Raw genomic sequence first — 27,429 nt, forward strand, 5'->3', positions numbered from 1 at the left:
TACACACATCCACAAACTTATAATACAAAAAGGTGCTGTAGTAATTTTCTATTTTGAAACAAAATGACAGTAACATGGTCAATACTATTTGCATTATATTTATTTACAGAAATTCACTCACTCACACATCTCTGCTTGTTTATTGCTAAGATCACAGTTTATTGTTAAAACCACAGGGTTAAAATTTAAATGACTTAAAAAAATGTAATAACAACTTATAACAACTTATTTCACTAGTAAATTCCTGTTAAACCACAAAAACAACCACTGGTTGGGAAAAGGGTATTTTACAACAACTCAATGCAGCACAAGACTGGCGAGGCGAATTTCAGCAACATCTGTGTTTTTCACACAACGGCAGCTATAGGCTGTTGTTGGAATCCTCTAGTGCACATGTGTCAAACTCAAGGCCCGCGGGCCAAATCTGGCCCCTTGCAGATTTAGATCCGGCCCGTATATATCAACTTGGGTTCACAATAAATTTTGGCCCTCCTAGTTCTGCGCCAAACGAGAAACACAGGAAAGTGTTTTTTTAAACTACAATTACCTGACATTCAAAGCAGAATATGGCAGACTTGCCGACTAAGAAATTCCCCCAGAAGCAGAGAGACAGTTTTCATATTCAGTCTGAGAAACAGGTTGTTGTAAATTATATATATATATATATATTTTAAGGAACTCTTTTGATTACTTTTCTAGGGCTTCATGTCAACAAAAATGCGACAAAAAGTGTAAAAAAAATGTCAGAAAAAGAAAAATATTTACAAAAAAGGTGACAAATGTCTGAGAAAGCCACAAAAATGAGGAAAAAAGCTACCAAAATGTTTGCAAGTATGATGGTGCCTTTGAAGCAACATGGATCAGCAATAGGGATCATTCTGAAGTTGCAGCCTCCTGGAAAGCAGATCCTGTGGAAGACATGCCATGTCAGACATACAGACCATTTTACAGTTCCAACATATTGTTATTAATCTGTATAGTGCTATTCTGCCTACAGAGAGTTACAGGCAAAAAAGGTAATAAAGGTACAATGAAGGCATGCACATGTACATCACATACCAAGACCTCTGCTGACTTGTGTCCGCATCAGCTCTGATATGGGTGGTGGAGGTATAGGGGGGACGACACCAAGTCTTCTTGGGTCATTGGGCCGAAGGCTTCTCCTTCGAGGCATCCCACCTGCACTTCTGAGTCTCTCGTTTAGAATTTTCCCCTGCAGTTCTGAGATGTATTTGTAGGTTTTCTCAGATTTCAGGGCGTACAAGCTGTATCATCTTGCATGTTTGTTGTACAGTCTTCTGAAACTGTAATGACACAAAGATCAAGTATTACAGGTCAATTACTCATTACAACTGACAAACTTGAGAGCACATATCAATCCCAAACCACTGTGTGCCTGCGTGTTTACTTTACAAGACTGCATATATTAAACTTACATTTGTTTGCCCTCAGACGTAGTACTTGTTGGTCTGTTGCGGTGGAAATTGTAGTCAAGAGCTGCCAGCAGAACTCTTGCCTCATAAACCGGGGGAGTGAAAGCAAAGTGCTTGCTGGCATAATTCAGAACATGGTTCTGAAATGACTCCAGGTCTGCTGTTGATCTGGTTGAATAGAAAAGAAAATCAGTCACACACATTTGGGGTGTGTCTATACAATTTTTGCACAATGTCACACGTTTACACGCTTTACCTGAAATGCAGATATTTGTGGACATCCTTCAGCCAACGCTTATTGAAAACGATGTCCACCAATGCTTTGTGAGACTTGGAATCTCTCTGGATCCACTGCTTCCCAAGCCCTTCTCCCAGATCGCCGTGTTGGCAGCTTCCCATTTGCCATGTGTGGATGTTGCAAACATGGTGACAAATGCCAATCCAAAGTGCCTGTGCAAAAGAGATAGATAAATAGATACAATAAGACATTAAACTGCATGAATTTCAATAAAAACCTGGAAAAATTGGAGTGTTCAAAAACTTTTGAGAGAGAGACGATCTGAAATGTTTACAAGAAACTGCTCTTTGGTGTCAGCAGTCTTACAACACCACCAAAAATGGTTGACGATGTCCTTCAGCCAGTGGAGGAGAATGGACTGTCCTTTCACCTTCGCTGCCTTTTGGAAATAAAAACAAAATACTGAGGTATTCATTTTCAAACATTTTCCATGTAGAGCTAAGAAAATGCATATTTCATCCCAATAGTAGACTACAGCCAATGATTCCCATGAGTCTCTGAAACTGAAGTTTGACATTTGATTGTAAAGAAAACATTTATTATCCAACAAATAAAATGTGGTAATGTAAAAAATGTGGTAATACACCCCTAATGTTTAGTCTATTTACAGAAGATATATACACATTAACCACTCATTAAACTTACAGCAGCAAGTTTTTTGGCAAGATTCTTGGCACCGTGCCACATGTCCAGACTGTGATGAATTCCAAGGTCCTTGTATCTGCCTTTGTCTGGGTCTGTGAAGTGGGAAATCATTGCATCTCTTTTTGCAATATTTGTATTCACACATTTTATCAGAGGAGCACTTACTCATAAGGGCTCCAATCTGGATATGAGCATTTGTGCAGATCTCCACCAGCTTTATCTCTCTGGAAAGCTTGTCCACAGTCTGGATGAATCCCTCCTTCTCCATGATGTTTGAGTTCCACGATGTCTGCCGCTTGTCTATTGTGGCTACGTGAATGATCTCCTTGGTGTCAAGCTCCATCGTGGTGTAGCTGCAGTACTGGGCACAATGCCCTGGTGAATCATTTCTGCCATCCCCTGTAAAAACCCAGGCATATTTCATAGTAAGATTCTATATAATAATCTGTTACTGCTGCAAGTAATTTATACATGCGCCATGTAAAATTTTAAAATACACACCTATCACCACAACGTCTTTCCCTTGAAGGCGACAGATGGCCTCGGAATTCCTTTCTTCCCAGTATTCCTTTACTGCGTCAACACAGTATGTGTCCTGGATTGTGCAAAACGTGTTTGCGTTCACCATGCCCATGTTCATGAATTTAAACAAGAGGGAAACCTTCCCATAGTTATTCCCCGACAACAAAATGTTGGTGGCAAGAAGGAAATCCCCTGCTTGCATCCCAAACTTCATCACAGGCTGGGAATTCCATCTCCACAGGCTATGTCCATTGGGACAAATCTAAAAATTTGAAATATGCAACACTGGCTGTCACAATAAATTTGCATGGTATTGCATAATACAACAGGGTTTTTTTTTTTTTTTTTTGCCAACACTTACCCTTTCCGCGACTCATTGCTGTGCCCTTAGAAGTGATGTTTATGTGAAAGGGGGCAACACTTTCACACACCAGACCGGTCCTGAGAACACCTGTACATCTGTCCACCGGCAGCTTCATTGTTGTGAGAAGCTGCCTCAAGCAGGTCTCGTACAACACTGCCGCTCGAATACTGAGGATGTCGTCTACACATTGGACCTTCAAAGGGTCTGGTGAATTGGGCAACTCAAGACTGGGCAAGGGCTCGTCAGTAGGGTCTTCATGAACAGAAAGGTCATGCACAGTTTCATCAAGCCCAATTACAGCAAGATGGTCAACAGACCGCACTGTCTTTAATGCTCCACCCATTCTGTAGAGGCAGAAGACACAGGCACCATGTAAAAATGTTTGACAAAACACAACACACATCAAAAGTAACAACAGATGAACACACACCGTATAGAAATTGGTGGAAGATACTCTTCATCGGAGCTGTCATCCTTCTCTCCATCTCTTTGCTGTAATGCAGATCCTTCATCTGTCCAGTCAATTCTGTAAGAAATATCATTCAGAAAACAATATTTTCCACACAATATAAAATAGTAACAGATGTCTATAGGGTATACTACTTACACACTGTTCATCGGGTCATTAAACACATTTTCGTCCACATCCTCCTCCACGATGCTCATATGATGTAGGCTTTGTTAAAAAAAAAAAAAAAGAAATATTTATATCACCAAAACATACAATAGATAACACATATAGGGTTAGAGTATAGACATTATGAGCATTGAGGGGTTACCTCTGGTCAAGGCTCTCGATTTCAAGGGCTTCTGCAATTGCACCAAGATGCTCATCTCTGAAATGAATAACCACAGCGTTCCATGACACATATATACATAACACGGTAAACAAGTTATTAAAAAATACACTTTGAGTTGTTAACAATAATATCACATAGAATCAACATAATTGTTTTCATACAGTGACTTACCTGTCTGTCCCACTAGAAATGCTTGACACTGCTGGAGCAGTTAGTACTTGAGAGAGTTTTCCCTTCATTGGAGTTGATGTCACTGCTCTCAGTTCTCTCTCATAGCTGGACAAACAAGATCAATATATGTTAGAATGCCTGACTAAACCACAAACAAAGTGCATTCCTTTTATGACAGTAAAGAGCATGTCTATTTTTGGTATATGCACCTCCCATGCTCTATGTAAATTGACTAAAGTTCAATAAAAACCGTTCTGTCCGTATTGTATTGTCCTGTCATTACACCCCATTGTTAGGTGTAATGACCTACCCTTCCCCCATTCCCGCTGAGGAGTAGGCTACAATCAGTGTCAGTCATAGGCTGACAAACTTTCCCTTCAGACAATACGTCTAAAATGAATAACACTACAGGACAGATGTCAGGAGGTGAACGTCACCATTGGAATCGGCTACCCCAGCATTATCAGATTAGGCTACATTGTGTAGCCTAATCTGTACTGTGCAGCCTCTGCTCAACCTGTTCGGCGGGACGATAGTCTATTACACTTCCCGGTAGATTTTCTGGACCCACTCCGCCGCTGTAGCCTAGTTTGTGGGTGTGCAAGTCAAACTATTCCGCAGGGATATTAAATGAAATGTAAAAGGTAGCCTAAAAAGTAGCCTAGACGAAGCAAAATAAATAAATGAATAAGCAACACGTCTCGTATTGTTAGTCATTACAAGTAGGAGCAAGGACATCTACTCAGTTAGCAATATAATATATCGCAAACCAGTTTGCTAAACTAGTTTGAGCTTGCTAGTCTAGCTAGCTAATTGTTTGCTACCGTCGCCTAGCCTAACCTACGCAAAGAGCTGTTTCAATTGTGCAGTGGAAAGCATAGCTACACCTGTTAAAATATCATGCAATGAAATAAACATTTACAATTTTGATGGTTATATTAACCTAGCTAGCTACCTGTCCAGAAGGACGCAAGCAAATTCGGCGTCTCTTTCGATCCCCCTTTTCTTCATCAGGTCTTTCCATCTTTCAAAGGCAGCTCCAATGTTCACTCTCTTTTTCTGATGACGCCGGTCTCTTGCTTTTTTAAATATCCTTTTTCTTTTTCTGGGCGAAGAAGACTCCAGTTCCTGAAATTTTGATTTTGAATATGTGTGGTCCTCCATGTTTCTTTCTTCAAACTTGCCACCGGGGCCGGGGAGCTACGATACTCATTAGCAGCATTAGCAGCACCTGTGAGTTTATCATGCGACAGCGAAAGCGCGCGGAGCACTATGTCCTGTATGTCCCTTATCGGCTAACGTATTTCAAGATGGCGCATGTATATGGAGCGTCTACCCCAGTTCATGGTAGTGCAAATGTAAAAATTAAAGCCAAAACAAATACTTGGAAGCGATGGTGGTGGTGCATATTTATGAAAAAGGACAAGTTTGTGAACGGGCAACACAGATTTTTATAATGAAAGGGTATAAACGTTACACACTGGGGCTTTAAAGATGAAAAATTATAAAAAAATTAATTTTGTCAAACAGTGTGGGCGTGGCGTGTCGGCCATTTTGAGTGTTTAGTGATGAACAAAGAAGTTGTTGAATTTGAGTATACGTTGTCTTATCTGCCCGAAATTTCTCACGATTGACAAAGGTACAGGCCTGAGCACATATACAGGCCAAAATTTACTTTTGGTCATAGCACCCCCCGCTGGCAACAGGAAATGCGCCTTATATGAAAACATGAACTAGGTTCTCCAGTCAGTGCCCTTGATCAAGGCACTGGCTCAGATCTGGAGTTGATCCCCGGGCGCTGTGATTGGCTGCCCACTGCTCCCTTGAGGGATGGGTTAAATGCAGAGAATGAGTTTCGCTACATGTATGTGTATGTGACAATAAAGTACCTTTACCTTTATAAACATTATCCGATTTACATGAAAACATGAATGTGTGGTCTACATGTGATACTGAGCCGCCCCCTGTACTTTAACCACGCACCCTTCCTCAGACCACGCCCCCTTTCATAACATTTGAACCGTTTAAGGTAGAGTATTGTGCAGAGGTGTATAAAGTACTAGAGACCCATACTTGAGTAAATGTACAAGTGCTCTATCGAAAAAGTGACTTGAGTAGAAGTAGAAGTGCTCTTTTCTCCCACTAGAGCACTGCGTTCCCAGAATGCTGAGTTACTGGTGGTACCTAGAGTCTTTAAAAGTAGAATGGGAGCCAGAGCCTTCAGTTATCAGGCTCCTCTCCTATGGAACCAGCTCCCGATCTGGGTTCGGGGGGCAGAAACTGTAATCGTTTTCAAGAATGAACTTAAAACTCTTCTATTTGATAATGCTTATAGTTAGGGAGTGAGGAGTTGCAGTGTCCACCTAACTGGCCCACCTGCTTCTCTTCATAATTGTTAGATTAATAATACATAACAAAGTAGAGGGAGGCAGGCCAGCACAGCCCGATCCGGCAGGGGAGAGTTCCAAGCCCAAAAAAGCTACCTCTCCTTATGACCTGTCTCTCTTAGTTACGCTGTTATAGTTACGCTGTTATAGTTTTAGACTGCCGGGGGACTTCCTTCCTTGACACACTGAGCTGCTCTCTCCTCTCCCTTTCTATTACTATTACTATTACTATTTGTGTGTATCCCGTCCCAGAAATGCTTGTTATTAATCCTAGCTTCGTGGGAGTTTACTCCCCGGAGTCCTTATGTCTTTTTCCCCCAGCGTATTTCCTTGGAGAACGTTGGCACCAAGATCCTGGTTCCAGCTGTCGGCGTGGTCCTGCTGCACTCCCTGCTGAGCTCAGCGGTGCCCTGCAATGTCATGCTGCGTCCTGCTGAACCCTGCTGCTTCCGGCGGAACCCTGCTGCTTCCTGCTGAACCCTGCAGCTTCCCGCTACGTCCATCCATGCTCTGCTGGGCCACGCTACATCCTGTAACGCCCTGCAGCGCCCTGATATGACATGAACTACTACAACTACCATTTGAAGTCACTGTTCCATTATTAATGTGACTATTATTGCCACTGTTCATCACATCCCCAACCGGCACCGTCAGACACCGCCTACCAAGAGCCTGGGTCTGTCCGAGGTTTCTTCCCAAGAGGGAGTTTTTCCTCGCCACTGTCGCACTGCTTGCTCTTGAGGGACTTATTGTAATGTTTGGGGCTTTGTAAATTATAGAGTGTGGTCTAGACCTACTCTATCTGTAAAGTGTCTCGAGATAACCTATGTTATGATTTGATACTATAAATAAAATTTAATTGAATTGAAATTGAAAATTTAATTTAAGCACAATACTTAAGTAGAAGTACTAAGTATTGAAAAATTTTTGTACTTAAGTATTGCAAGTAGTTTATTTTAAAATGTACTACTCAAGTACTGAAAGTAAAACTACAAGGATTGAATTATTTAGTTATTCAAGAAAGCAGATAAAAAGTTTGAATATCATATTGTTTATATTATTTCAAATGTTTAGCCAAGGCTGTAGCCAAAGGAATGAACAAATATTAATTATATGATAATAAAAAGAAACACGACGCAATCTACGTAAATTACGTACGTAACTAACGTACACACACTAACCTACACAGTCTCCGTAGCATGAAGAATTCACAACAGTAACGAGTAACGATGCAGCACATAAAAATTCTATCGGAGTAAAAGTATTAAACTCATCGAAAATATGTACTCAAGTAAAAGTGGAAGTAGGAGAAAAAAATAATACTCCAGTAGATTACAGATACAGCCTTTTAGTACTTAAGTAGAGTAGTGAAGTAGTTCTACTTTGTTAATATACAGCTCTGGTATTGTGTGACGTATCATTGAACTCAGCAGAGACTTCCTTCTTCATTGGTGATGGTTTGACCCGCCCCCTAAGCTTTAGCAACGCCCCCTTTTATAACTAATGACCCGTTTGATGTAGATCCTTATGTGAGGTATCATTGAACTCAGCAGAGACTTCCTTCTTTATTGGTGATGGTTTGGCCCGCCCCCTATGTTTAAGCCACGCCCCCTTTCATAAATGCTGACCCATCTAAGGTAGACCCTTGTGTGAGGTATCATTGAACTCAGCAGAGAGTTCCTTTTTAATTGGTGCTGGTTTGACCCGCCCCCTATGCTTTAGCCACGCCCCCTTTCACAGCTAATGAACTGTATGACGTAGAGTCTTGTGTGAGGTATCGTTGAACTCGGCAGGGAGTTCCCTTTTTGCGGTGTCTGAGTGCTGCGCAAATGCACGGTCCCAAGGAGCGGAGTCCGCCAGTAACCCCGGGGCGCGAGGGCCCGTCCATCGCTGCTTGCAGCTTTAATTGATGACTTGGCTTTGTTAATCCTTGCTGTAGAGAGCTTGAGAAAATACGCCAACCACTGTTTTATACAAAGTGAGTCAGCGCTGAGCTATCATTTTCTTGGCTGCAGTTGAGTCGGCTAGCCATATTTTCCTCTGTCTCCCAAGCAGGTGTAATTTAGAGTCGTCATTAAGTAACAAAACAATCGGGTCAGTAGGAATTCGACATCCTATCACATCAGATATTATTGATGTTGTTTTATTCCAGAACTCATGCACCAGTTCACACTCCTAGACCATATGCAGGAAAGTTCCAGTTTGTTCAGGATGACAGAACGTGCAATAGGGAGTGGGAATGACTTTAGAGACGTATCTCTTCTGAGGAGTCCAATATGTCCTATGACATAATTTGAAGTGGATCTGCTGGTGATTTGGGTTCTTGGAACAGTGGAAAATGTTGTCCCAACCTGTCTCCCAATTAATTGCGTTCATATACACGTACACTACCGGTCAAAAGTTTTAGAACACCCCAATTTTTCCAGGTTTTTATTGAAATTCATGCAGTTCAAAGTCTTATTGTACTCTGAAATGAAAGAATAGAAGAAATGAACAATTTAAGTTAAAAAAAGAAATCATGGAATCAATTTATAAACCAAAATGTATTCTAAATTTTTGACTCATCAAAGTAGCCCCTTTTGGCAGATATAAAAGCTGAACTCACTCATGGCATTCTTTCCACAATGGAAATCAAATATTCTTCAGAAAGTTCTTCCCAACTCTGTTGCAGAAGTTCCCATAAATGTGTGACACTTGTAGGTTGCTTTGCTTTCACTTTTCTGTCCAGTTCAAACCAGCTCAATGGGGTTTAAGTCTGGTGACTTTGCTGGCAACTCCATGTTTTTAAGCTTACCATCTTGTTCTTTTTTGCTAAGGTAGTTCTGGCATTGCTTGGACTTATGTTTAGGGTCATTATCTTGCTGTAGGATGAACCCGTGACCAACTAGGCACATACCAGAGGGTACGTTTGGTTCAGGGTTCCTTTCACTCTGTACAAATCACCTACCCTGGATCCAACAAAACAGCCCCAGACCATCACGCTTCCCCCTCCATGTTTGACAGTTGATGTCACACACTGAGGAACTCAACGGCGTACAAAGATCCTGCATGATGAACCGAAGATTTCAAAGTTTGATTCATCAGTCCATAGTACTTTCTTCCAGTCTTCAGTATTCCATTGGCAGGGTTTCTTGGCCCAGGCAAGCCTCTTTTTCTTATTCTGACGTCTTAGCAATGGCTTTCTTGCTGCAACTCGACCTATCAAACCTGCAGCTCGAAGTCTTCTCTTTACAGTTGAAAGTGAGACTTGCTTATTACGACCACTATTAAGCTGTGCTTGAAGCTGTTGTCCTGTGAGCCGCCTATCACGCAAGCTGTTGACTCTCAGAAACTTGTCTTCTGATTCTGTTGTGGCTTTGGGTCTGCCAGACCTCTTCCTGTCAGAGTTTCCCCCAGTTTTTAAGTACCTTTTGATGGTGAACAATACTGTACTCACTGACACCTTGACTTTCTTCGCAATTTCTCTGTAGGAAAGACCAACATTCTTAAGTGTTATGATGGTCTGTCTCTCTTCCATTGTTAATTGCCTTTTTCCCGCCATTTTTATAGCAACACTACTTTCTGCAGTACAATACTGTTCAAATAATTCTCACGAGGGTACGGTAACACAGTGTGTTCCAACAATACTTTCATACAAACAGAGGGGGTTGTAAGTAATCCAGACAAGTTGGAACACCTGTGGGAATTGGTAGCACAAACTTTCAAAGCTTGATCAACCTCCATTGCTGCAGAACAGCTTTACATTGTTTACTCATTTCTTGTTCCCTGAAAAATGCCTTTTGTAAAATACTGAAATGTACATTATTTTTCAGTTTTGGGTAACCTTACTTTTTTTTAACCTCAGGCAATTCACCACTTACCTTTGTACCATTTCGAGCTATTCATTGGGCTTGAACTGCTAAAATTTCAATAAAAAACTAAACAAATTGGGGTGTTCTAAAACTTTTGACCAGTAGTGTACATTTAAACACATTACTCCGGTAGTTAAATCACTTTATTTGCTCCCGGTACGTTCATTACATCTCTGACATGCTTACTGATCCTCTCAGGTCATCAGGCAGAGGCCATCTAGCTGTACCCAGAATTAGATCCAGGTCTGATGGGGAGCTTCAGTTCCTGTGGTTCTGCTGTTTAGAACAAGCTGCCTGATGACCAGGTGTATCATTTATAAAACTGTGCGTAGGATCCTTACTATAAGTGTACATGCGCCCAAAAGCCCAAATTGGTGTACGCCGAAAAAAAGTCTGATTTATAAAACCGTGTGTACGCACACCTGTAAGCAATGTTTCCTTTATAAATCACAGATTGACTACAAGTCTGCGTACGTGGATCAGCCTCTTATCCCGCCCTGTACACGCCCATTTCTAACCATAAATAGTCAATGTAAAGCACCTAGTGAATGCTGATCAGTATGTTAATGACCCTTGCAGTTGTTCTTTCGTTACACCGAATCATGCCGAATCAATGACGACTGGCGGAGAAAAAAAACAAAAACAAAAAAAACTCTCAGACACTCGGGAATTGCTGCCAATTGAATTCTAATTTCGGCCTGTTGTCGCACAGTGTAGTGAAACCAGATCTATAGACTACCTTCATTAATAAAATCTTCCAAAACAGCAGGCATTACGGCACTCGGGGACAGCTTCGATATACCAGACGTATATAATAAGATTTAACATAACTATATATTATATCCAAACAAGCCTTGGTGATGAAGTTGAAGATTATATATAATATTTATTTAAAAAAACACTTAGTTGTCAGCCATTTCCCTTTGGAAACAGCCGGTTTCACCCAGAGTGGCGAGGACCTGTATTTGGACCGGGATGGCACGGGTTCCGGCACGTTGCCCTCTCTACTGGACCCAATTCAGTACATAAATCCAAGAGCGCAGCTATATTACTATTACAGCTATATTAGGGAATTTAAGCCAGTCATCGTCATGGTCCCTGAAGTCTTTTTTTCTCCTGATTCTTCCATTCCAGTCCTCCTGCAGGGCCAGCAGGGCCATCATGCAGCATTACGCACGGGTTCACCGCAGTATTTATATGTTTAGCCTACAACAATTCGTGATTGTTAACACCTTGCTAAAATCACAGCAACAACTAGTGGTATCACCCCTAGATACAATTTCAAATCGAAATGTAATAGGTAAACACACTTTTCTTCATGCAGGTTTTGTTATGAACAGTATTAAATTTTAGACCGATAACGAGGACATAGAGCATAACGATTGCACGAGAGCTTAACGGCTGTATTTCCGGACTTTGACATTTGATGATATATGCACAGTTTTAAAGACAGATATTTAGTTATTTACACTGTGTTCTGCAGTTATATGCTAGGGTATTTGATGCTATCCTGTATTCCATGCAGTCGGGCCATCTCATTCTCCTGCGCTCCGTAGCGGACAATGTGACGGCGAGACAGCGGCTGATTAAATATTAAGAACAAGTTTTTATTTAAGATTTGAGTTTGAGGTGTTTATGGAACAATTGTCACTTAGTACAAGCGCAAATAACACTGCTATTTAATCTTCATGATATGGTGTGAAGAAATGTGCGTGAGGCATTAATACTTAAACATATTAAGAGTAGCCTAATCGCTATTCCCACATGTACTTTCTGCAGTCTGACTTCAGTTCACCACAGTTCAGAGTTTGCGTGGAGGACCGCACATTCTCCTGTCAAGTTTGTTTTTTATAAATCACAACCTTTTGAGCGGAGCGGAGTAGCCGCCCGTTGTTGTAGCCACATTTCACCCGTTTTATAGCGTTGCGTTGTTAGCGCCCTGTTTTATTACATGCTATGTATTCAAAAGCAAACTCAAAACTTTACTATTCTCTTAGGCATTTGATTGTGTGTGTGAATTTGTATTGTCACACTTGTTTTTTGTAGATTTTCTTGTGTTGACACATATACTGTATTCTTATTTCTGTTGATTATGAATTTGTTCTAATGTCTATGCTTATATTTTGTCTTTTAATGTAAAGCAATTTAAGGCTTCTGTGTAATTAAAGGTGCTATATAAATAAAATTGCCATTACGCAGTACTGTGGCAGCTTTTAAGAGCTAAATGTCGGTCAGTAATCATACAACATGCCCCTGTCATTCTGGAGCTGCATCCAGAGGTTATCACTGAGTCTGGAACTCCATCCAGAGGTTATGACTCAGTATTGTGGCTGCCTTTAAGAGCTTAATGTTGGTCAGTAATCACAAGATTTTATGAATAATTTATTACTTAAAGGTGCCCTGCCATACAAAACCGTTTTTACTTGCATTTTTTTTAAATATGTTAGGTCCATATGTGTGTTATGTGGTGAATGTGAAAATCAACTGCTACCTCCTTTGTCAGCTCTAGCCATTGAAAAGAAATAAGCAGAGAAATCAGACCAATTACAAAAGCTGGTCAGTCTGACATCATATTGTCTGAGTTCATTACTATTCATTAGCTCGCCCAGTTGGGCTGGGTAAAGGATTCTGACAGCCAGGCTCTCATTGGCTAGCTGTTAGCCAATCAGATTCAAACAGCTTAGCTGTTGAATATTAATGAGAACTGGCAGAAATCGAGCTGAGTCTTCCTGTAGGCTTTCTATATCACGCTAAAATAGCTTGAAACAAGGTAACCAAGGCATTTTCTTCCACAAAAATTTTTAAGAGACCATGGTAGAACTTCAGACATTACCACAAAGTAATGAAATACATGTTGCAGGGCACCTTTAATTCCTTTATTTATTACAGTTCTACTCATCCCCCCCCTCCATCCCGTTTCCCCGGTGTCCGTGTGTGTGTGTGTGTGTGTGTGTGTGTGTTGTCAACAGTAATTTTAAATGACTAAATTTTTGCCAAATGCCAAACTTAAGTCAAAGTCCACAAACCAATGGTAGCGTCACAGTGGCTACGCCCACTCCATTTATATGGACTATGCTCAAGTCACCGTTTAAAAGGAAGATGTTCAATAATGACAACATTAAAAAGACATTTACAAAAGACGTCACAAAAGCTTTCATTCCAGGTTGACAAAAATGACATCTTTTGGATGTGTCTTAATGGCGGCACTGTACACTTGCATAAGGATGATTGGATGTTACTAGTCAGCTGGTAGCCATACAGCTGTGAATTAGTCATTGTGAAACAATCAGCTTATACAAGTGTGACTTTACTGTTCTGCCTGAATTATGATTCATATCTGACTTTATACGTTTATATTTTCCACCCTAACTCCACAACTGTTTACCTTTATTCATGCAGCACACCTTTCACACTGACAGAACCTGTGGTGGTATTGTCCAAGTGAATCTACAGATCATGGTCATTATTTGTAAATATTTGAATACTAAAACAGGTACAGCAAAACATGCCTTTTGTAGTGCAACACAAGAGCAAGGTGCAGAGACATGCTACACAATATTCTGGCCACTCTCTGTGTCACTCAAACATCATTATTATCACACATCAAAGTAAGTTGAGTGTTTTTCTCAGTGTGCATCTCTATTGTGACTTTCAATCAAGTAAGCAGGCAAGGTAGTTCAGAATATGTCATCATTCCTTCCTCATTATCTCCCAGTAGCCTGGCCTGCCTTTCTCGTTATATCAGTTGGAAAACTTAAGTTTGACAGTTTAGGAGACAGAGTCGTTGCGCAGGGAGTAAGCGTAAAGCAGGGGCTCAGTCCTTTGTCTTGTTACGGTGGAAGAAGTCAGCATGTGCCATCTTTAAAGTGTTTTCAGGAGAGCTCAGTATAACACCGTCTCTTCCAGGCTTGGAGCGCCCCCCCTTCTGCACACACCAGCAGGTATGACTCACTCTTTACCTGTGGCAGGCGAACCTGGAGGACAGACAGTCAGGACATAAAAAGGTTATTATTTTTGATTAGATTAAATTATATACCGGAATGATTCATTAAAACAATAGTTTAAAGAAAATCTATTTCACTGTGGCTGATAGTGGAGTTATGCTGAGAATTGCCTGGTTACCAAACTCCATGATAAAGGTGTAAGTAAATGTGCGTGCACACACACACACACACCAACACACACACACACACACACACACACACACACACACACACTCCTAAGAGGAGGACTAATTATGCAAAGTGAAACCATCTGCATGGGTGTACCATGGCTGTATGAAGGCTTTATTATGCAAGTTTCTTCCTTAGATTTTCAGATATCTACTTAATGTTGTCGGCGTTTTTGAAGGTTCAAATAAACAGTAATGATCAATAACAAAGACCACCAAAAATGTCAATAGGTGCATTCACTGACTTAAGTACAATGCCGAGATGCTTTTACTTTCTATTTTATGAACACTTAATTTATTAAATGTCCGAGACAAATATTGCACCGATTAATCTATTACATTTGATTAACATTTTATGTACAAAACCATTAATCAGCTTATAGTATATGATGGATTGTTATTAGTTAGAGGTTAACTTTATTTATCCACGTGGGGAAATTAAGGTGTCTTCGCAGCCAGGTACTTCAATACAGTTGCAACAGAAAACACTACTATTAATACAGTACAATACATTAAAATACAATACAGTACAGTCATGATACAATACAAATGCAAACTTAAAATAGAGGGATACAAATACAACTCCAGTGGTACTGCATAATAAATAAGGTGCAGAGAGGACATAAGGCAAATATATTAATGTGTTTGTACACAACAGCCAGTATGTTGTCATGGCAACCACCAGCATGCAGTTGTTGCACCAGGTGAGGCAATCACAAAGGAGAAGGAATCAAACTTAAAAACTTAAAAAGGAGGGATACAAATACAAGTAATTAATCTGTACTGTTGAGGTAATGGAGACTATAGTGGCCATCTAATAGAGACAGATGAGTTACAGAGTTTAATGGCAGCAGGCAGGAATGATTTCCTATAGCGTTCCTTTGAGCAACGGGGTTGAATGAAATGATTATATTCAACTGCCAAGATTTTGCGTCAAGATTAATTACACCCTGCAAAATGAAAATGCTGCACACACAGTAATGCCCACTGCACATACTCACTCAACACTGATGAAATAATCTCCCACATACAACTACTACTACTACTTGTTTAGTAGTGAGACGTGAGAGGACGCTGGCGCTGTTTTGTTCGCCGCTTCTCCGTCTGCTATTCTGCTATTTTCTTGTGTTTTTCCTGTTTGTTTGCTTTCGCTGTGACCCTACCTCTGGACAGCCTCTGTACCTCTGGACACTCTCTCTGCTGGTTCCCCAACCCGCTTGGGCTCCTCGACCGGACTCTCGCCTCTTCGGTTAGTCGCTAGCTGGCTGCCCCCGTTCACCAAACGCATGGCGGCTAATCCTAGCTGCTACAGCGGCTAACCCAATTGCTGACCTCCTCCTCATAGGCAACCTCCACCAGACGTGAGCCGTGACCGATACTGGACCTTCATCTCCTCCTGTCATACCGTGGATCATTCTGGCACTCACATCATTCATCCACCTCTGTGCTCCTAGCCCACGGCTAACCGCTATCACGGAGCTCTCAGTCCCTCCACTCGGCATCATGATCATATATTCAACTCTGCAACTGGTCCAACTCGTCAACTACTCCATTCCATCCTGCATCCCAGTCATCAGACAGCTGGGACTTCTACGTCGACCCCGTTACATCCACAGAAGCTCTCGCCGCAAGTTTGTTTTCTTCCACCACGGACAATCCATTCCATCCATCTGGTCACCTGCACGCTCTGTCACACCTGTCCAACGTCATCAGAATGCTTCACCCATTGGCTCACATAGGGCTGAACGCACCATCAGGCTGCATAGAAAACCCGGACTGGACTAAAGTGCTTTTGTCCCCCCTCAACTGCAATATCCCCACACCCCACCAACCACACGCACTGCTAACCGGGACAACCTCAGATCTCTCCAGCCTGCCCCCATCCCACCACCCTCTCACCATGCCAACTTTGCCCTCCTCAACACCCGATCGCTCAACAATAAAGCCCCTGCCTCACACTAGCCTCATCTCTCTCTCCACGTCTGCTGCTACTAGATGACTTAAACATCCACATGGACTCCCCCACCTGCAAGCTCTCATCAGAATTCACCATTTTACTGGACAACGTCTCTCTCACCCAACATGTCACATTCCCCACCCATGAAAAAGGACACATCCTCGACCTGGTCTGCTCCACAAACCAACCGGTGCTCAACCTCCATCCATGCCTCTTTCCCCTCTCTGACCACAAACTGATACGTTTCACCATCCCTTCTCCAACCCCACGCCCCCGCCTCCTCAGAGAAATCACCTTCCGCAACCTCAAATCTATCGATCCCCACCATCTCTCTGACCTGCTCTCCACCGCTCTCCACCTGGACTCAACCCTCACCTCACCTGATGACCTCACAAACCACCTCAACTCCACCTTGTCTACCTCCCTCAACACCCTGGCCCCCCTCAAAACAAAAACTGTCACTTTCAACACCTCTTCACCCTGGTACACACCTGCACTCCGGAAAATAAAACAAACTGGCCGCCAACTTGAACGGCTGACAAAGAAATCATCCCTCACAGTCCATCATGAAGCCTATAAACTCCACCTCACTGCCCTCATTGCTGCCAAATCTGCCTACCTCTCCACTATCTTCACCAACCCCTGCCAGAACCCCAGAACCCTCTTCTCCACAATTAACAACCTCATCAAGCCTCGGACCAACACCTTCCCTACCTCTACTCCGGATCTCTGCAACTCATTCCTCCACTTTTTCACTGACAAAATCAAGAACATTTACCAATCTTTATCCCCTGTATCGGACCTCCCAGGATCTACTGCAGCACCCATTATGGACCCTCCTCTCCCCATCTCTCCTGACCTCACGACCTCAAACTCAACAGCGACAAATACACACTCAGTAAAACCAATAACCCCACCCTCACCATCTACGGCACCATTGTCTCCCCATCTTCCCAGGCCCGCAACCTTGGCGTTATCTTTGATTCCACCCTCTCCCTTGAGCCTCACATCCGTCAAGTCATTAAAACCTCCTTCTTTCACCTCCTCAACATCACCAAAATCAGACCCTCTCTCACACCCCTCGCTGCTGAAAGACTCATTCACGCCTTCATCTCCTCCCGACTGGACTACTGCAACTCACTTCTCCTTGGCATCAGCTCTACCAACATCAACCGACTCCAACTGGTTCAGAACTCAGCCGCCCGCCTTATCACCCGCTCCAAATCCTTGCACCACATCACTCCAGTCCTTAAACAACTCCACTGGCTTCCTATCTCCCACCGGATCACCTACAAAATCCTGGTCCTCACCTACAAAGCCCTCCACCATCTGGCCCCCTCATACCTCACTGAACTCCTCTCCCCCCCAACCCTCACAGTCCTTCAGATCCACCTCAGCTGGTCTCCTCTCCATCCAAAAGTCCAAACTCCGCAGTTTTGGGGACAGAGCATTCTCCAGAGCAGCTACCAGGCTCTGGAACTCCCTCCCCCAAGAGATCCGCACCTCTGAGTCCCTCACCATCTTCCAGTCCCGCCTCAAGACCCTTCTCTTCACCTCTGCCTATCCCTAGCCCCACGACCCCCTCCCTTTTCATCTGTGTCTGAATCTTGTTGTGTTTTGTTTGTTTTGTTTTGTTCTGTTTTTGTGATATACCTCCCATGTTAAGCGACTTTGAGTCCATGAAAAGCGCTATATAAATTCAATTTATTATTATTATTACTAGTGCTGTCAAACGATTACAATATTTAATCGCGATTAATCGCATTAATGTCATAGTTAACTCGCAATTAATTGCAGTTAATCGCAAATTGTTATCTATTCTAAATGTCCCTTGATTTCTTTTTGTCCCATTATTTTTTTCTCATTTTAATGCTATTATCAATATGGAAAAGTGGAGTGGCTTGCTTTGTGCTTTTGTCGCCTGGCTTTGATGAGGGGGTGGAGAATTTGCATAAGCTGTGTGCTTGGCCATCAAGTGGTATTTCAGAGTGGACATGCTGAGATGATAGCTCAGTTCACAACGACAAAACACACAGATCACTTTGGTCTTGTCAATGGAACCATTTGGCAACTTTTTAAAAGTAAACTTTCCATTCAGAATCTTATTGGCATCCATTTCGGCATCTAGCGCTTGCCATCCACTCAAAACGTAACGTTAGCCTACTACTCTTTGGCCGGCTCGCATGCCCAAACAAGTGTGTGGGGCGTCCCTGTTGTTTTGTTTCTGGTCTAGCTAGATCCGGGTGGTGTTGTAGTTTTCTAGCATTACTAGCTGTTGCAACAAAGACTAAAAAAAGACTACAAAGTTTGCTAGACCCCAAAAAAAAGTGACGTCGTTAAAATGGGTTTGCATTAACACTGTTAATATGCATTTAACTGACAGCACTAACAACTACAAAACATAGCAATGGCATACACATGTTAGTATTGGATTTAAAACACCACATCAGTTGAAGCCTAAATGACAGATTACGGTTTGAGCATTTTGCCCGTACCCTGTGGAATAGGAGCAAGTGGCGGTGAAGAGGAATCACCAGGGGGTAATGACAGGCTGGGGGCACTCTCTCCCTCTGTAACACATGCAAGTCAGACCAGTGAACAGCTTTGAAGAAACATAAATGATATAGGTTTGGCTACTGAATAAGACCTTTGGCATTTCATGTGATCCAGAATACTCTCTGCCTACCCATTAGCAAGCCTGGCATTAGTTACTTGTGGAACAACTGCAGAGCTTTTAATTAATTAATTTGAATATACTTAATTGATAATAAAACATGCTGTTTTTGTTTTCCATGTCATCAGAGAAAGAGATTATGAAAGTATATTAAAGATAGGCTTACATCCCCTGGTGTGTCCACACAGTAGGCAGGCAGAGCAAGAGTTGCTGGACAGATACTCAGTGCTGTGATTGGAGGAGAGAGAGGAACATCAGAGCCCATGATGTGCAGCAGCGCTGCTGCAGGCAAAGAGCCTTGGGTGCACTGCTGGCCAGCAAGATTTATTATAACGTAAAGATAAAGAATAAAACAAAAACAGTACATATTTGTGATGATGAAAGAGATGAAGGTGTGAGTGTGAAAGGAGGAAGAGAAGAAGCAATGGAGAAAGCAGTGACTGCAGTGAAATAAGCCATTGACTGTAGGGTTTGTATGAAATAAGCCATTGACTGTAGGGTTTGTATCATCACACAAAGGTACTTGCTTTTTGTCCACATGGTTGGAATTGTGGTCATTATTCATAACTGTCATGCATTAGTCCAGCAGCAGGAAAACCCTCATTACTGCCACTTTAAAAAAGCTCATGACACTGTACTAATTCATAGAGACAGACTTCCAAGTTCCTGCATACCAAGGCTATTCTTCGAGTGGGTATTTATCACCATGTTCTGAATGAGGCTTCCAATATAACCATATGCTGCCAGGACTGTGCAGCACTGTGTTTATTCAGAGTGGCTTATATTGTCTAAAACTCATTCCACTTCCTATTTATGTGTTCTTAAGAGACTGAGGACTGTGTGATAAGATAATGTTACTATAATACCTGGCATTCTTAAAACAGCCTTAGAAGATTGTTTTCAACCAACTGGGTACATTTCGACAAAATGAAAACATAAGCCACATGTCTACCTCTATATGGCCTTGACTTTTAAAGTTCCATTGCATTTCATCAACAGCTGCATGGATATGTGTAAAACAACCCTATGATTAGCTATACAATGCATATCTCCTTGTTCTTACACAAGGTTAATGTTTAATTGTAAACCCTGTCCCTGTTTAAATAAAATGACATTACATGATTAAATGAAACAGAAGATAAGATGAAGGTGTGATAAGGAAGCTGGATGTTGATCCCTTGCCTGTCTCCTTGGAGGCTCTCCAGTCCTGCATCTCCCTCTTCAATCTCTCCATTTCTTTCTCCAGCTCACAATATCTCCTCTCTGCTTCTTGTAAACGTCTGTTGGAAAAAGAAAGAAACACTATGACTTTTTCAAATTTCATTGTCTTACTAGGCTGGGATGAGTCACTGTATTATTTAAAGTTTAAGTAAGGGTTCAACTGCGTGTCGGAAGGTTCGCCGTCGTCCATGAATACCTGACAATGGTCACCTCGATGGGCATTAACCAGTTTATACCATGGTCACTTATCATATACCATGGTCACTTACAATAAAATAATAATAAAAAAATAAAAAAACATAAATTCATATTTTAATACGTTTTACAATCAAAACTATTTCCAAACAATGACTCTGTTTCCCTAGCTAAGCCTGAGGGTTTAACTAATACCTGGAGCAATCATTCCCATCCCATAATATTCTTATGCAATGCAAATGTTATTCCCTGCTCCAGGGAATAGAACAGATCTTAGATACGACTTGCCTCTCTTAGCTATTGGAGATATTTATATAGTCCGCTCAACTCGTAGAACCCTTCAGCTCAGCCTCGGGTCAGAAAGCTAACGCTATGCTAGCCAGATCCAAAGTCAATAACATTGTGTACAGTTGGCAATCAGTAAACATAATTTGACAGTGTGTTTAACATCAAGACAAGCTAGCTATCCAGCCATGTCACTGTCCCCAAAACAATATAACAACTTTTACGAACAATTTTAGTGTTACGTTACTGTCGGCCGCAGCCTGAAGTAGCGACCTGAACAGTGAACGAATTTATGGGTGGGAATACTTTGTTTACGGTAAATGAGGGAGGGAAACTAGTGTTTAATTTCTGAAGAAAGTTGTATTGCTTTCTTTCCTATTTTGTTTTATATTCTTCTTGATTTGATTTATTATGAGTTTTGCTTAAAGTATTTTTTGTTTGTTTTATTTGAGATCTATTTATGAAGTATATAAGGGATTTTTGTATTAATTTGTTTTTTTTGTATGTTTCTTTTAACAGTGGTATGGTTTTTCTATATGTGTTTGAGTGGGATTGATTTTTTAGGATTTTTTGTTGTGTGTTTCTCATGTTTTTTTCTTATAGAATGTTTCAATTTGTACATACATGTGTTTTTTGATAATAAAAGATAAAAAAAAAGTGAACGAGATGTGAGATAACATTATTCGCTATGAAAAAAAGAGGAGCAGTGTGAGTTACTTCTTGCAGCTTGTGTGTTAGCGCCATCCTGTGGTGTTCAGGAGACAAGGCACTGGGGCACGACACTAGGAAATGACAGATTCACATTTCCTTTTTGTTTTAATGTAGCACATTTATGGGCTGAAATATGTGCCACCAGAAACTGAATTTGAATCATTTATATTTGAATTTGAATTGCTATACTTGAATAATTGCATTGAAAAACTGAATTTGAATCACATAATTTGAAATTGTATTGTTTAATTTGAATCATTGCATTGAAAAACTGAATCTTAATAGTATAATTTCAAATTGAATTCATTCGTTTGTAACTGAATTCCAATCAAATTTGATCTTCACTGAAAATTCAACTCTCTATATATCCTCACATTCAGTTCTCACAATTCAGATTCAGATTAGCAAATTCAATTTCAAGTTACTGAGACAGACATCCGGGTACTTGGAGGATGAAGGAAGAGCAATATACAGAGATATACAGAGAGTTGACTTTTCAGTCAACTCTGACTCTGACTTTTTTCCATGTTTTTGTGATGCTCAGCACATTTTTCAAACTAATGCGCAATGTCACTTGTGGTGTACCTCAAGGATCGGTTCTCGGACCACTGTTATTTTTTAATCTATATTAATGATCTATGTAACGTATCAGACAAATTGTATAAGGTTTTATTTGCTGATGACACAACTATTTTTTATTCACATAAATACCCAGATGAAATAGTGACAGTATTAAATGAAGAACTTGTTAAGTTAATTGATTGGTTTAACTGTAACAAATGATGTCTTAATATTAAGAAATCGTGTTATGTTGTGGGGGCGCTCGTGCGCAGTGATGGAGTAGACGTGTTTTTGGAGTGCTCCGTGCCATCTCCTTAATTTTATTTTCATATCATTGCACTTTAACACTATTTTATGCTGGCTTGCTCTTAAAACTGTGCTGTAGCCTGTCAGAAGTGGGTTTATGTCAACATGACAGAAAGACGATAGTCAGAGGGATACATCTAAGACAAGCTCGTCAGTCGCTAGCAACGATGCTATATTAGCGGGTATTGCTAACCACGGGGCTGAGCTTCTGAAAATCACCTCTCTCGTAGATGGCTTAAAGAAATCTTTGGAGGGCCGCCTCGACGCAATTGAAGCATCGCTATCATCGCTTCAGAAGAAAAACCATGAAACTGAGCGCCGCTTTGATGATTTTGACGAAGCCATGTCAGCTAACGACAGCCGCATTACAGCTCTGGAAGCTACGTGCAACGAGCTACAGGTGGCTAACGGTCTCCTCAGGGCTAAAGTGAACGACTTGGAGGGCCGCTCCCGCAGACTCAATGTCAGGATTGTGGGCATTAAAGAAGTGGAAGGGAAAGGCAGCCCTACTGACTTCGTTTCTAAGCTGATCCCAGAGCTACTCGGCCAAGGCAACTTTAGCGGACCAATAAAAATAGACCGGGCCCACCGTAGCATGAGACCGAAGCCTCAGCCTAATGAGCGGCCACGGATCATCATTGCCAAGGTCCACAATGACCAAGATGTGATCGACATACTACGGCTCAGCCGTCAACAAGCACCCCTGCACTACCACGGTGTGAGAGTCTCCATTTTCCCCGACTACACGGCGGAGGTCTCTGCACAGCGGCAAGCCTTTACAAGCGTGAGGATGCGGCTAACCAAAGTTGGTGCTAAATGTTCCCTGCGTTTTCCAGCCAAGCTCCATGTCGACTACAACAACACATCGGAGATTTTTATGTCACCAGCCGATGCAGAACGGCTTGCCAACTCTTTAGCCCCAGCGATTGACTCCTAAAGCTATATTATATAGTGTATATTTATATTTTCGGTCTGGACATTTTCCTATCCAGCATTTTGATAAATGTTCATGTCTAACTTTTATTTTTAGTTGATCATTGATGCAGCATAATGTATCGTTATGTGTTTAAATAGAGTTTCACGCAGTGTGCTTTCTCAGGCGCATAAATCTAGCACCGGGACAATTTTATTTTTTGCCTTTGATTTGTATTATTATGGATTGATACTCCCAGTTATGTGTATTTATTTAAGCGGTTACCTTTTCATATATACACTAATTTTCTTATGTTATTTTCTCTATTTTCTTAAGTTTGATGTTTTATATGCTACACCGTTTATACCTTCCAACCTGTTATATCTCACCAAGCGTGTGTTCTGAATATCGCTTACACCGAGTATTTCCCTGTGGGTGCAATTTAAACGTTAGTTAATGTGTTGGAGATGTGCACGGGCCCCGTGGTAAGTGGGCTTTTCTGTGTGGTGTTTGGCGGGCTCTGTTACCCGGCAGCCTCCTTGTTAGCTAGTGGGATGTACCGCTTAGATCTTTTAGCGGGTTTGGGTTTTGTGGGCTTTTTATTTGTTTTTCTTCGTCTGCTGTTTTTGTCACTTGAGGTTTTGCCAGCACTTTGTACACTACGTGTCAAACTTCACCATATGTCCCTCCGCATATATCTGTCATTTACTCACTTAGGTAAGGGATGAGTCACATCACTTTTACTACTTGGAATTGTAGGGGTATGGGCAGGCCTCTTAAACGAGGTAAAGTATTCTCACATTTGAAGTCCCTGTCGTCTGATATTGTTTGTTTGCAAGGAGACCCATATTCAGAGCAGAGGCGTTTAAGATCTGTGTGGGTGTCTCAGGTGTATCAGTCCACCTTTTCCTCCAAGGCGAGGGGGGTTGCCATTCTGGTTCGCAGAACCATCCCATTTGTATTCAAATCGCAGACTACCGATCCAGGTGGGAGGTTCATACTTGTCACGGGTACGATCAACTCAGTCCCTTTAGTTTTTTTAAACATTTACGCCCCAAATTTTGATAACCCTGATTTTTTCTGTAAAATATTCAATCTTGTCACAGAATACAATGATCACAATATAATTATTGGTGGCGACTTTAATTGTTATTTTGATCCGCAATTGGATAGGTCCTCCTCGTCTGTGGCCCCATTATTTAAATCTGTCTCTGTACTCAATAACCTTGCCAAATCTCTGGATCTGCTTGATATTTGGAGGCACCAGCACCCCTTAGATAGGAAATTTTCTTTTTTCTCCCCCGTGCATGGCAGTTTTACAAGAATTGATCATATGCTGGTTGATTCTAGACTTATTTCAAATGTAATAAGCTCAATTTACCATAGTATCTTAATTTCCGACCATGCACCCCTCTCATTGGTGATTGACTTCAATCTTTATGCCCCTCAATATAGTTGGAAATTGAGCTGGGTGAGAAGGCCGATAAATTGCTCGCTAGGCAACTGAAGGGGATCATATCTGATAGGGCAATACAAAAAATTTCCTCATCCACAGGTCAGCTATTAACTGATCACAAGCAGATCCATGACAGATTTTTTTGCTTTTACAGCCAGCTATATACTACCCTGTCTCTGCTAAACTCTGACCAAAAAATTATAGCAAAAGTCCTGACCAACCGGTTAAACAAACATATTGGCACTTTAATTCAGCCTGATAAGTCAGGTTTCATCCCCAATAGATTTTCCTTCTCAAACACAAGGTGTTTGCTTAATTTAATATATTCCACTAAATTGCCCCACTCTGCTGTGATCTCACTAGATGCCCAGCAGGCTTTTGACCAGGTAGAATGGAGATAAATGTATGCTGCTCTTGACAAATTTGGTTTTGGGTCGACATTTATGAATATATACAAAATGCTGTATGCTGGTCCCCAATCTTCTGTTCTAACCAACCACGAAAGATCCCCCCCGTTCCTGTTGCACCGCGGCACCAGGCAGGGCTGCTGCCTCTCTCCAATGCTTTTTGCATTAGCTCTTGAGCCGCTGGCCATAGCCATTAGAGCCAACCCCTAAATCTCAGGTATAAGGTGCGGCACATCTGAGTGTACCATCGGTCTGTACGCAGATGATGTAATTCTGACTCTTTCAGACGTAAAAACATCCCTTTCACCCCTTCTTAATCTGATAGATAGCTTTGGGCGATTCTCTGGGTTTACTATAAACTGGGAGAAGTCTGTTTTTATGCCTTTGTCTAATGGTCTTGACTCCAGTTTTCTTCGCAATCTACCCTTCAGAGTCACCCTTGACCACTTTTCTTATTTAGGGATTAACATCCCCAGAAATCCAAAATTTCTCTTTAAACTTAATTATATGGATCTGATTGACAGGCTCAAGTGTATGATAGATAAATGGAAACTTCTCCCCCTTTCATTGATTGGCCGTGTCAACATTGTTAAAATGGTCGTACTCCCTAAATTTACTTATTTGTTTCAGAATGTGCCCATCTTCCTCACTCATTTTTTTTTAAGACATTATACTCTATTATCATGCCCTTCGTCTGGGCCTCCAAGCCCCCCCGTATTTCAAAGGCCCACTTACAGAAGCCCACTGAAGAGGGTGATTTAGGCCTGCCTGTCTTTCGGCATTACTACTGGGCCTGTAACGCCAGAGCTTGGGTTTTCTGCAATCAGTCCACGGCTGGGGGTGCAGAGGAGGGCGAACCTGGCCCTAGATGGCCTGAGATTGAGCTTAGTAATGCGGTGTCACTTACTGGTGCCTCCTTGTCAGCTATTCTATTCTCAAAACCTGATATTAAAATTAAATCGCTACGCAATAATTTCTTACTCTGCAACTCGATTAAAATTTTAAAGCAAATTAAGGGAATTCTGGACCGCCCAGAAAAGTCAATTCATGCCCCCATGTCAGAAACCCTGTTTCAAACCTGGTTTGATGGATGCTGTCTTTAAGCACTGGTCAGATAAAGGTTTAACCACTATCAGGGATTTCTATATTGCTAATCATTTTGCATCTTTTGCCCAGCTCCAGGCTAAGTTCAAACTCCCTACTAATCAATTTTTTTTCGTACAAATTAGGAATTTTGTCAAGCATTATTTTTTTTGCCTAGATGCCCCCGTGCAACATTACTTTTTTGATATTATGACCAAACCTCCCACCTCCAAACATTTGATCTCTCGGTTTGTTAACCTCTTCGTTGTGGCAACCCCTTCTCTCCATATTAAAGAGGCGCGGATCAAGGACACCGGCGAAGTAATAACTGACGAGCTATGGGCGAAAGGGTTAAACAGGATAAAAGCTTGCTCTATTAATGCGCGACTTCAGCTCATTCAGTTTAAAGTAGTTCATAGGTTGCACTATTCCAAGACTAGACTGAACAAAATTTTTCCTGATGTCTCCCCCACTTGTGATAGATGCAAATCAGCTGAGGGAACTCTTGGGCATCTTTTCTGGTCCTGCTCTAAGCTCACAAGGTTTTGGGTTGACATTTTCACTTTGTACAGTGCTGTTTACAATAGACAACTGGTACCTGACTGTCTCTTAGTGATACTGGGCTGTTCCAACGGCTCTTTGGCTCTTCCATCCGCTTTACAACAAGCCCTCATGTTTGGTATGACCATTGCAAAACGGGTTATCCTAAAGGAGTGGAAGTCAGCTTCCCCTCCTTGCTTCAAGAGATGGCTAAATGATATGGTTTCCTGTTTATACTTTGAAGAGGTTCGGTTTTCCATGTCTAACTCTCAAGATAAGTTCAAGAAGATCTGGGGCCCTTTCATAGAATACATCAGGGGGGATAGACCACAATCTGGGACCTAAATGCACTGCATATTTTTTATTTATTTATTTTTTAACTTTTGTTAGTTATCCATACCGAGACTTTGCCACTCCCCTCCAGCTCAGGCCTCCTTGACTCAATCTGTGTGAGTGGACTTTCTGGGACATTTGTTCA

The 27,429-nt window shown here is 41.6% G+C and overlaps 1 protein-coding gene across 5 annotated transcripts in view; it reads right to left on the reverse strand.

Moving 5' to 3' along the window:
- Positions 1-13,606: 13,606 nt before the first annotated feature.
- LOC120544517 (myotonin-protein kinase) overlaps positions 13,607-27,429 on the reverse strand; it is a 114,866-nt gene continuing 101,043 nt past the window's right edge. For 3 of the 5 annotated variants that reach the window (XM_039778319.1, XM_039778317.1, XM_039778318.1), the window contains exons 13-16: positions 20,456-20,553; positions 19,440-19,501; positions 19,095-19,169; positions 13,607-14,445 (exon numbers count right to left, since the gene is read on the reverse strand). In XM_039778319.1, the coding sequence (XP_039634253.1) occupies positions 14,344-14,445; positions 19,095-19,169; positions 19,440-19,501; positions 20,456-20,553 (337 nt within the window). In that variant the 3' untranslated portion in view covers positions 13,607-14,343. The remainder of the gene's footprint in view (positions 14,446-19,094; positions 19,170-19,439; positions 19,502-20,455; positions 20,554-27,429) is intronic. The other 2 variants (XM_039778320.1, XM_039778321.1) reach the window with 2 other exon arrangements.

The sequence above is a fragment of the Perca fluviatilis genome, chromosome 16 (genome assembly GCF_010015445.1).
Source record: "Perca fluviatilis chromosome 16, GENO_Pfluv_1.0, whole genome shotgun sequence".
Lineage (NCBI taxonomy): Eukaryota > Metazoa > Chordata > Actinopteri > Perciformes > Percidae > Perca > Perca fluviatilis.